This window comes from Lycium barbarum, chromosome 1 (assembly GCF_019175385.1).
Source record: "Lycium barbarum isolate Lr01 chromosome 1, ASM1917538v2, whole genome shotgun sequence".
NCBI classification, from domain to species: domain Eukaryota; kingdom Viridiplantae; phylum Streptophyta; class Magnoliopsida; order Solanales; family Solanaceae; genus Lycium; species Lycium barbarum.
The window spans coordinates 126814335-126826855 of record NC_083337.1 but is presented as its reverse complement, the minus strand read 5'-3'; the positions used below and the strand labels follow the sequence as shown (position 1 = coordinate 126826855).

At 34.0% G+C, this 12521-nt stretch overlaps 1 protein-coding gene across 1 annotated transcript; it reads right to left on the bottom strand.

The window, feature by feature from the left end:
• Nucleotides 1-3153: 3153 nt before the first annotated feature.
• On the bottom strand, nucleotides 3154-6074 carry LOC132599586 (uncharacterized). Its single transcript, XM_060312934.1, has 2 exons — nucleotides 5710-6074; nucleotides 3154-3960 (listed from the first exon to the last, which is right to left on the bottom strand). Exons 1-2 carry the CDS (start codon nucleotides 5872-5874, stop codon nucleotides 3451-3453), a joined length of 675 nt encoding a protein of 224 aa, XP_060168917.1. The 5' UTR covers nucleotides 5875-6074; the 3' UTR covers nucleotides 3154-3450.
• Between the last annotated feature and the right edge of the window lie 6447 nt (nucleotides 6075-12521).

Below are 12521 nucleotides of genomic sequence, written 5' to 3'. Positions count from 1 at the left end.
TTAATAATGCCTGCTACAAAATCACTACTTGCTTGATTACAAGAATACACCTTATCCTTCAACAGACATGTGTGTTTGTCCACAAACTCTCTGATTTTGAACATTGTTGATCTGTTAATACTTGAAGCCTTTAATTTCCACTCACATTGTTCTGAAATACACCTAATGGTGTAGCTGCAAATTCAGATTTGTATACATATACATTCAGTAGCTAATACAGCTAAATTCATTATGCAATCTTTCAATTTAGAACACACATACCAATCAGACACAAATATAACCAGCTATGTCTAATACACTCACTTAAAAATAAAACTAAGATACAGAAATATATATACATATTACTAACTTATAGAATTTGACCTCTCCGTATGGAATTGAAACCTATTGTCAATTGCATACTTCGTTATCACAACCTTCAAAGTATTCTTATCACTGTATTCCTGATTTACCATAACCTAGTTGTGATTATTGTTTGAAATGATCAAATCATTGTATACAACTATTGGCTGACCAACAGTCATGGTTACCAGTGACATAGCATCATCTGTATTCATAGATTGTATTTCATGATTATATGACATTAGCGCTGGTTCACCTTGAACAACAATTTCACTCGACACACTTTGTTCACCCACCTTATCAGCTGTAATAATACACAATGGATACATCCCGAACTGCCTATTCTCTTTCTTCAGTTCAACATACACCCTGACACTCATGTCATTGTGTATTTCAAGAGGCATAGAATCACCCTCGATCATGTATGTGATATTGATCATTTTCGTAGTTGTATCTATTCGCACCTGATTTGTTATTGCAGCAACCAAATCATCATACGAGGTATAATCTTTGAAAACTATAGCATCTATTGTGTAATTCACAAAATAATTCTCAGCGTTCCAAAACCCGGAATGTCGAATAACTACAGTTATGTTTGACATTTTTTTATATTTGAATGCAGCTATGTTGATTACCAACAAAAATCAACGTAAAACTAATCTTTCATCATCAACATCATTTGAACTGATATCTACCTTCAAAATTCCCAATCAATTAACGTATATAATTTCGATGAAAACACTACAATAATTTCGGCATACATCAACGCTAATGAAACAGTAGAAACTAATACGAACAATAGCAAATTGGATGTCTACAAACGTGGTGTATTCGCATTTGAATGTTGATGTAGTTTTCTGGATGTTTTTTGAAATATTTGAATTCAATTTTTTTGAAAGGATATGCTCTATTTTCATGTTTTTGGAGAAGATTTTAAATTTGAATTAATGAAATAATTGAAGAATCGTGTGACATTATGAAGCCAGGTTGTTGAGAGTGATTTTAGGAAGATTTTATTTGGATTGCCATGTATACGAGATTTTATCCCACGATTTCAGCAAATTACACAATTATTTCAGCAAAATCCAGCGAATGTATTCATGAATACAGCTAGTTACAATATTGAATACACAAATACACAATCACTGAAACAAGCTACAATGTTTGCTACGACGCGTAAATACTAAACATATAGCTACGCCCAATATTTAACCTTAAAAGGTAGTCATTTGTGAAATTTTCCCTTAATAATAACTAGTACAATATATATTATGTGATGACAATTAGTAATTAATATGTAGAAAATAAAAGTAATTAATATGTAGAAAATAAAATACTAATATTAATGATTTAGCATATGATGTATCGACTTATAGCTAATTAATAAGTACGGAAATAACGTAATGAGAATCATTCATTAAAAAAAAAAGTGTAAAGTAATAGTAGTAACATTGATAATAAAAATGTAGCATGAATAATAAAAGGATAACAATAATAACAATAATATTTATAATAGTAAAAATACATTAGAAGCTCGAGGAAGTGAACTGGAAGAGGGAGGGTAAAAATTGAGTGTCAACACATACAACGTACACCTGATATACAGTGACATACAAGTGATATATACTATGTATGCCACATGTATATAATTGTATTTCATGTGTATGTAAGTATATGTCCTATGTATACATTAACATACATACGATATACTATTATATATAGTTACATACAAAGTGTACAATGAATAATGCCAAAACTCCAGGGAAGAAGCAGCCATAACAAAAAAACTCTATCAATGTTTCGGCGAACAACAACAAACAGGTAGAATCCGGTGACGGAGAATGGGGGTTGGGATGGGGACAACGATAACTAGGATTTGTGAAAAGAGAAAAAATAAAGAAAGAGAAGATAAGAAGAAAGATCACAAAGGAAGATTTCCAAAATCCCTAATTTTAATTTGTGGGATTGTTGGGGTTGTACTTATTTTGTAAAGATTTTGTTGTTATATTTTGAAAGTGGAATAGTATTGTGAGTTATTTAAATATAGACTTATTTTTGCATATCTCTGTAAATCTCACATTTTGATGGACAAATTCATGTGCAACTTGAATATCTTTCTCCCAAAGGTACAACAACGACAACATACCTAATGTAATCTCACAAGCTAAGTGGGGCCTGGAGAGGGTTGTGTGTACGCAGTCTTACGCCTACCTTGTGAAGGTAGAGAAGTTGTTTCCGATAGACCCTCAGCTCAAAATTAAGTATCGAAAGGAAATACAATAGTAAGGAAGCTATGTTAAAAACTACTTGAAAGAGGTTGTACAAGGAATGATTGAAGCACTGAAGATTGCTTCATGGTGATAGAGGAAAAATTGCATGTTCGTGATGATAGTGTCAAAACTTGCTTGTGACTAAGTAATCAAGAAAAATATAAAAGCGCTTGAGAGTCGAAGGAACTACACATAGGCTCAACACTTATTAGGTCGAACAAATATAACAAAATTGTTGTGTTCTTTTTATATTTTTACTGCAGTTATATTTGTTGTTTTATATCTGTTTCCATCTCCAATTTATAAAAAAATCGCAATTGAAACTTGAAAGGATTTTGTTAAAGAATTCTTAACAGCTTATAAATTGTGATAATAACTACTCCTCCGTTTTACTTTATTTGATTAGTTTGATCCGACACAAAATTTAAGAAAGAAATTAAAAAAATTAAAATTATTAAAGTCGAATAAATTGCAACTCACCCTCTCTTTCACTTTTTATATCCACAAAAGTATAAATTTAGCTTCATGAATGGTGAACATGAATAAAACATATTTTTGTTACTGATAGAGAAAATTAAAAGTAGATTGTGTCCAATGTGCTAGTGTACGAGGTGAAAACATAGTATGAATCATCAAATGTGCTAGTGTACGAGGTGAAAACATAGTATGAATCATACTGTATGATAATGAGATGAATGATATGAATATTGAAATATTAAGTCTTGCTCATCCCAACTTGTTCAATAAGAAAATCAGGATCATACCATCTAAATTAACCACACCCTTCAACTTTCAAGTAATCAAGGAACCAACTGTTAGCCCTTCAAAGCATCTCCATTTACTTGTCCGACCAAAATTTTCCTGATTTCTTTTCTTCAATGACAGGTTTTTTTGCCTCCATAACTGGTTTCTCTTCCATTTTCTTCTTCACTGGAGCTTCGGATTTTGTTTCAGAGTTTTCTTCTATTTTCTTCTCTTCTTGAGTGATCTCTACTGTTTCTTTTACTTCCTCTACTTTTTTCTCTGTTGGAGTTTCCATTGTTTCTTTTACTTCCTCTACTTTCTTCTCTGTTGGAGTCTCCACTGTTTCTTTTAGTTCCTCTACTTTCTTTTCCATGGGAGTTTCTGTTTCTGGTTTTATAACTTCCTCTTCCGATTTTATTTCATCTGTTGTCTTTTCAAGAAAAGTTTGAGCTTGTGGTGTTTCTGTCTTTGATACAACTTCTTCTATCTCAGTCTTTATATGGGCATCAGCAGCTTTTTCAATTTCTTCTGGCTGGGATTCAGTAGCTTGTGTGGTCTGAGATGTCTCCTCTTTCACTTGTTCTGAGCCTTGGCCTTCTTCATTCTGCATCCAATCAACACTTAGTTAGATGCAAAGAAACTTATCAATTACTACAAATTAATTGTGTGACACGTGGCATCATCGTGTGCTAAGTTTTCACAGTTTAAAATAAGGGTAAATTTGTTCCATTTCGCACAGTTTAGGGGCAAAATTGAGCTCAATTAGTACTAGCAAGGGCATATTTGACCCCGACTATTAATTCAGGGCAAATCTGTTCTATTTCGCATAGTTTAGGGGCAATTTTTTTTTTTTAATACTAACAAATTAAACTATTTCACCTGTTCCACTTTATATGACATATTTTTTCATTTTTAGTCAGTTTCAAGAATCTCATGACATATTTAAAATGATTAAGTTATTTTTTTATTTTTTTTTATATTTCTATATGTCCTCCTTTATTTTTCAAACTTCATGACCAAACACTCCCATCTAAAATGAACCTGAAGGGACTCAGGGAGTACTATGTTGGTGCAAGAAATGGCGTCTACCAAGAGGCAATATAGCTTTCTCCTATTAGTTAATGACTGGCCGTTATAAATACAAGCTAGAAACTGGAAAATATTTAAGGAACTTACTGTGAATACTAGTTTTGTAGTGCATCAGATAAAGTAAAGGAAAGGATAGTTTGTAGGATCGAATCAGGCTAGCAAATGTATAGGATTTCTTGAGGCTCTTTGTACTTAGTTCTCTTTGAGGCTTGCTTCTCTTGACACCTTCCTAGAAGGTGGTTAAGAGTTCCAGTGCTCTTTAGCTTGTGCTTTTTCTGTTCGTTGTTGATGGTAATAAGATTTTATAGTTACAAAAAAAAAAAAATACAAGCTAAATTTAGATGTGAATCCAACAAACAGTAAAAAGTTAGTCGCACCCGATTTTACACCAAATCATAGCAACATATTATGATTAAGTGATTTAGTAAAGTATGAATATATATTAATTAATTATGGTTAGGTGAAAAAATATTATGTACAAACATATGTCATTTCTATTGACTTGACGTAAACATAGGGGCTAAGTCTACCAAGGTTGAATATTCATCGCTAAGTGATCATATATATTTGTATTAATCGCAATAATAGCAAATATCAACGGCAATAATTTGGACTTCTTAACAAAAACATTTGTGGCCTTAATTCCAAGTAGCATAACAATCTCAGGCAAGTAAATCAAATAACGGAAGTTTCTACGGGCAAGTTTTTACCAATAGGGTGATAGTTGCTAGCTTCTCGAACATGTCAAGCATTTTAGATCCAAGAAAATGCATAGCTTTCTTTTAAGATTGAAAAACTACATTAATATCAAAGTAGTTGCATTGACAATATGTGAAAAGTTGAAAGAGTTCCATTCGGAATCTCACATATATGTTCCAGCTTTATAAAGCCTTCTAAAACAAAACTAAAAATGTAGCCAAGGAAAGGACAGATAGAAGATCACAATGCATGCGACAGTACGATTATTATGCGTGCATGTATTGTTTAATTTTGGTCAGTCCCAAAAAGAGTTTCCTTTTCTATATTAGTAAGTTGAGAATTCAAACACCATACATGACAAGTTTAAAACCGCAAGATTCAAAGGACATTTTAGTACATTATAGACATCTTTAATTTAGGATCACAAGATTAAAAGTATCGCTTTATTTCTTAAAATCTGCGCCTAGTCAAACTAAGACACTTAAATTGAAACGGAGGGAGTATATTAGATATTATATATAGAGAGATATGAAGTAGTGATAATCAATGTATTAAGAATATATACCTCCTTGAACAAATTACTGAGAGAGTGGGGCTTATTGGCAACATCATCACCCACAATTCCTTCTTCCTTATTATTGTTCTTCATGTCTTCTCTCGCCAAATCTGATTTTTCATTTTCAGGAGCGGTACCCTCCAAGACCTTAGGTTTGCTTGCACATGCTCCCATTTTTTAAGATGATTTAAACAATGGATTTATTCGATATATATTTTTCAGATGATCAGAAAATTAAATTACTGATTGATCGATCGAGAGAATATAATTAATATCCTTTGGGTTAATATTTAGGCCTTGTTGAGCGAGACGATTGGAAAGAGAGGAAAAAGGCAATGATGTAATTAATAGAGATGAGAGAATTAATTATCACAAAGAAGTTTGAAGGGAATAAAACATGCAAGGGGAACACATAATGTTTTATTGGGTGGGAATAACCTTCTGCGGCGGGGAGACTTCTTCGTTGGTCTTCACGTTGTTTTTTTCATTTTGGTTGGTTATTACATATTTTCAATTTATGTAACACTTTCGCTTCCCAAAATTCAAACTGCATGAATTTTGAGTCTTTGACTAACATTTTAAGATATATTTTCTCACTAAATTGATATGAGAAAAGATGCAACTCATACTCCCTCCGTCTCAAAATATTTATCGTCCTTACTAAAAATACTTATCTCAAAATATTTATCGTTTTATTTACCCAAGATAAAATTAAATAGCTTTTTTCCATTTTACCCTTAAATTAATTACATCAATGGGCTGATTTTGTGGGAAAAGGATCCCTCCAGTAATGATTCGTCCGGTAATTCTCAATGGGATCTTGGGATATTGCCACGTGTTCAGGAACTTTTTAAAGGTCAAGATTAAATTGTTGTGGATACCATGTTCATTTCAAAATATTACTCCAGCAAAGTCCACAACCCGAGTGGAAAAATAAACTTCAAGTCAGGTTCTCACCTCCACTCTTATTTCTCTTTAGGGATTTGTTTTCCATTAAAATTTTCTCTAATAGATTTCAGACAGTCATTCATAAATATTAAGGAGATTGTTGGTGCAAATTTAAAGAAAGTGGATCAATAAAACAGTGGATTACTGACTACAAGTCAACAATATAGAGAATAACTAGAGTAAGCTCAAATATAATGTCATCCGAGCCATTAGTATTGTTGGCAGCAGCATCATCCTATTTAAATTGGAGTATGCATCATTCACAGAAGCTTAGCTAAAGGAAGAAGTTGAAAATTATTGTATTAAATTTTATTTTTTGAAAGAGAAACGAGAATTTTAAACATAAATGAGACATAATATCTACGAAAATATTGACCTTTAAAAGGTTCTTGAACACGTGGAGACATCCCAAAACCCCTTTGAGAATTAGCGGGTGGATCATTACCGGAGGGGATCCTCTCCCGATTTTGTGAGTTCACATACCAACATATAAGAGGTTTCATCATTAATGGAGTAAATATTTATTGAAGAGAGAGAACATGATGAAATATGTTAAGAGGGTAAAATAGTAAAAAATGTTACCCTTATAAATGTTTTCTTAATGGGCGTGTAAATGAAAAATGCAACAAATATTTTGAGACGGAGGGAGTAGCTTTTTTAAAAAACACAAATATGAGATTTGTTGTAACGTTTGATTTCTCGAGAGTCAAACTATGTAAGCTTTGAATAATATTTTAAATATTATTTTTCATCAAATTGACATGAGAAAAGTTGCAACTGGTAATACTTTTGGTATAGTTTTTGAATATCTAATTTTTAATTTTAAGTTATTGAGTTGTTATAATCTAATTTAGCTTCGAAGATTAGTCAAATTGACTCTTTAAAAGTGAACATGACATCTAATTTGGAATAGAGGGAGCACCGTATTCTTCTCCTTTTTCCATTTTCGGGGTTAATTAGGTTATGGATTCTAGTTAATTAGGTTATGGATTCTAACTTCTATATTTAACACTATGTGTTGGGATCGAAATAACAGGGCGTCATGCAGAAGCTATAGATTGTAAACCTTGAACTACGATAAATTAGACGAGACACAAAACTATAATATGTATAACATAATATGGTTTGACCAATTGGCTTACATATTGAAAAACTAATATAAAAAAAAAATATAAAAATTATTGAGAGAACAATGTCCCCATAACGAGACTCTTTAGAGACTACATTGTGGATGTTATTATGTTATGTTGTATGAGAAGAATTCTTCAATTTATAGAGGTTCAAAACCTTTTTCTCCGAGAAAGAGGTTACCCAAAAATGAAATATTAAAATTTTTCCTTTTGGGAAAAGTAAAACCAAATATGGTAAACTCTTTGCCCTTCTTCAAAAATAGGTAAAATCTAAATATGATAAAAAAGTTAGGGCAAAACCCTAACACTATGATCCTAATATATTTTTCATGACCTATACTCTTTTATTTAGGGGACTCCAAATCAATTCGAACGGCTTCCAACAAGCTCAATATATCAAAACCAAGGCCAACGCACAACAACATACATGTATGCTGTAACAAACATTGTCTGGCCAAGTAGCAAGTAATTAAAGTATATATGAATTAACTCGGGGTATTATAATAATGCGAAATGTGATTTTCTTTTTAGTTCCTTTTGCAAAAAAGACTACATTGGTTCGTGATTTACAACATATAGGGATAACTATTAATCTATTACTACTATATATTCTTCTTCTGGAAATTGCATTATAGGTCAGAGGAGAGGATTCAATCCTAATCCTGGAATTACGTTAATTCAAACAATAAACCCCTGAAAAGAGAAAATTTCAAATTTTATTCAAGAAAAGATCAATATTATCAAACTCTATTACATTATTCGGAGTAGTATTATTTCAGAGAGACTAGCTTAAGACGTATTGAAAGAAGTTTCGTCGAGACCAAAATGATAAGAAACATATTCATCTAGGTAGGGATTCTGGCCTTGAGAGTTGCATAAGTTAGTAGCTCTTCATTTTTTTCAAACATTTCCATGTCCTGTTTATTCAAAGTAATCCTGGCTTCCACTCCTTTTCCATCTTTTGTATCCATTAGCATAACCCAATTCTCCAAAGGCCGTCCGGTAAATGTATTGAAAAATATTGGTTTCCCCCACCCAAAATCCACATCATGAAATGAGTAACCACACTAGCTATTGAATCTGAAGATATCAACATCCTTTCTAAGATGTGAATCTCCTGCATCTTTTCGTAGCTCTAGAGTAGCTGCCATGGCCTCATTTCCCGTCATTCTTTTAACATATTTATCATCAAATTCAGATATACCTTTTCGTAACAAAGCCACCATGTCAGCTAAATTATCTTTGTAATGACTCTCATCTTTAAATGCTCCGAAGGTCCCGATGAAATTTCCAATGCTACGATGAACTTACAACGGAGGTTTAACTCGGTTCCTCATGTTTACGAGGTGGATTATCATAGATGATGTCCTTTTGGAAACGTTTGTCAGGTTCTTCCACATGAAAGCTGTCACTGCTTGAACACGCGATGGCGTTAGTATGTTTTCACAAGCTGCCTTTGTTTTAAGATTTTCAATGTTAGAAGCGCTAAAAATATAAATATTTGTAAGGCATGAGTACTTCTGTGATAAAAAGGAAAAAACGAAAGGTGATGGTGGGGCTTCTTTAGTAGCTGGTAGGGATCTTGCAATAGGGACAAGTTTTGGCACCACAAGATTATTATCGTGGTCGTGTGCCAAAGATGCCCAGTCAGTTAAAAAGGTAATTAGGGAAGGTGCATCCAAGACTTTGGAGAGTATTTGGCTTTTAAGCCACTCCCTTAGTTTAATTTGCAAAAAGCTACTCATTTTCTTTTTCCTTTATTTTTTCATTTTAGGGTTAAGGGTTATGGCCCCGGGGTCACTTTATAATTTTAAAAACTTTGGAGTTTACAACTTATACACTTAAATCCCCTTTCATTTATTATTAAAATATACAAAAGCCCCTTCTCTCTCCTCACTTCTTCCCAACTCCCGCCCTAAAAAAATTGAAGTTTCCATTAGAATTCTCCCTCTCCCTCAATCTTGGTAACATTCCTGCCTTTCATTTCAGGTATTTTCTTTAATTTCTCCAGAACATTTAGACCTCCATTTTGCCATGAAAGTTGTTATTATTTTACGAACTCGATAGAACCCTAGTGTTCATAAAGTTGAGATTATTTTTTTTTCAAAATTTTGGAAGTTTCGCCTGTTTTTTGCTAGAAATATGTGTTATTTCTACTTATTTTGCTTGTTTCGATCTTTGTTTTTCTGTTTTTGCTTTTTGTAAAGTATGGTCTATTAATAGACTTTTGGTCGATTATTCTTGTTTTTTTGTCGTGGCTGATCAACGTCACTGTGTTGTTTGTATATAGATTATAAAAAATGGTTACAACTAGAGGAAGAGGAGGGCACATAATTCAAACCCGTTCTAGGGCCACATCTGACGAGAGAAAAATAAAAGGTAGAGAAGTTATAGCCGAGAAGGTAAAAGAAGAAAAACTGTAGAACCTGAAAATGAAGCGTACATGGAGGAGAATAATGATGTGTATAATGTCGAGGAAGGCGAAAGAGATGATCCCCATGTTTCTGAAGAGTCTGGTGGTGATGAAAATGATGATCCCTTGTCGTTGCCATATTGTGCAAGGACAATTGACGTCGACAAGTATGGTCTGATCAATTGGCTGGATGATTACGAATCATTTCCAGTAAAAGTTTCGGTTAGGAGTAGGCTGGCATTGCTTGCTGATTTTAAAACATTGATAACAGATCATAAACTTAGGAAAATGTTTAGGCATTCGTGTTTTGGTCACTTAAGAAAAATATCAGAACACTTCAATAGATTCAATGGAATGTTGGTACACTATACGGTTCTTCGTCATGTGGTTCATAAGAAGAAGTGCGTGTGGTTTATAAGAAGAAGCGTGAGATGTGGTTCTTGTTGAATGACAAGACCGTGTGTTTTGGCTTGAGTGAGTTTGCTTTAATCACTGGTCTAAACTGTGGATCATATCCCAGCCGAACTAGAGAGGAAAGGGAACTTATGAAAGGGGCAGCATTCTGCACAAAAGTTTGTCGCGATAGAAAGATTTCTGCAGAAAAGCTGTTGGCGGTGATCAGAGGGCCTAGGCTGACCAAAGAGGAAAAGCTCAAATGTTGTCTAGTGTGGTTTCTACACACAATATTGCTTGCCAAAGATGTGTCGAGGGGTGTGGATCATGACACGATAAAAATGGCAGATGATTTGGAGTTCTTCAACAACTATCCTTAGGGAAAGGAATCATTTGAACTCATTCTAGACCACTTGAAGAACAAGATAGACATTCCCAAGCACCACCAAGTGTACGCGGAGAAAAGGGTTGCATCATATGCTCTCTATGTCTTCCCCTGGGCATTCATGGTAAATATTATAGACCACTGGTACAGTAGAGGTGTCTTGTTTATTTTCACTCAGTTTTTATTTCTGTGATTACAGGTCTGGGCATATGAAGCTTTTCCTACACTTGGAAGGAATGCTGGGAAATCAGAGGAGGTTCCTTTCCCTATTCCTAGGATTCTTAGGTAGCACATGAAGAAAATGGAGCGATTCGCTGAAGGAGATCCATTTAAGAGAGCTGGAGTTATCGAGGTATAAATTTAGAGTCTATTATTAATTATTTAGCAAAACGATAAGCTTAATGTTAATATTTTCTTTATTTGTAGATGGTCCACTCTTACCTCATCCTTACAGCGCGTGAGTTGGAGCAGGATTACATGAAAAATCTACTGCCATATGATGATGAAAACAATGATCCAATCATTGATGAGTTGGAGCATGAACTTGAAGGCGTGATTGTTTTGATTACACCAAAAAATTCCTCGAAGGCTTCTAGTAGGAAAGGGAAGGAGTCCATGGAGCATTTTGATGAGGGCTATACTCAAAAGGTCGAGGATAATCATTCAGAAGATCTTGGTGGTAATTCAGCCGCAGAAGATAATATTGGTGTTAGGACATCTATGGGTCGTGCTGCACCAAGTGGGCAGGTGGAGCATGAGCAACTGAAGCAGCGTGTGGAGAAGATTGAGTAGTCTTTGAAGGTTCTTGTCGCTTATGTTGGGGGGTTAAGAATTAGAAAGAGCGAGAAGGCGAAGAAGAAAGAGAATGAGACTCTCAATGAAGCTGTTGGTGAGGTTGAGGTTGATGTTGATCAGCCAATTGCTCGACATGTCGATGTACCAAATGCTCAAGATGTCCATGTGCCAAGTGCTCAATATCTCTCTGTGCCAACTGATCAAGATCTCCCTGCTGTTGTGTCTACTACTGAAGTTGAGAAGGAGTCTGCTGCTGAAGTTGCGAATGAAAAAGAAGTCCCTACTGCTGAAGTCGAGATCCCTGCTGCTGAAGGAGAGAAGGAAAAAGAAGTCCCTACTACTGAGGTTGAGGTAGAAAAAGAAGTCCCCAATGATGAAGCTGAGAATGAAAAAGAAGTCTCTAATGATGAAACTAATATTGAGTTTGACGCTGAAAAAGTTGTTTCAACTGTTGTCGAGGAAATTAATTTGGGTGTGGTGGATGATAACAATTAATTTGTGTGTGGTGGATGATAACAAACAATTTTATTGCTTAGTTTTAACTTTTTTTACTTTAACAAACAATTTATGACAACTGTGTTGTTGCCTTGTGAATTGTAAGTGGTAATTTATGACAAGGTTGGAGCATTGCAACATTTGTATTTAACTGTGTTGTTGCTTTGTGGATTTGAATGTGCTTTTGTTTATTATAGACTTGAGTCAATATTTATGATTATCGACTATGAGTATGTATTGAATGTTTATTATAGACGTGATT

Bases quoted from the DNA above. Each gene is read 5' to 3' on its own strand.
- LOC132599586 (XM_060312934.1), bottom strand. From the start codon at position 5,874: ATGGGAGCATGTGCAAGCAAACCTAAGGTCTTGGAGGGTACCGCTCCT. The intron at 3,961-5,709 runs GTATATATTCTT...GATTGGATGCAG, and splicing joins TCAGTAATTTGTTCAAGGAG to AATGAAGAAGGCCAAGGCTC.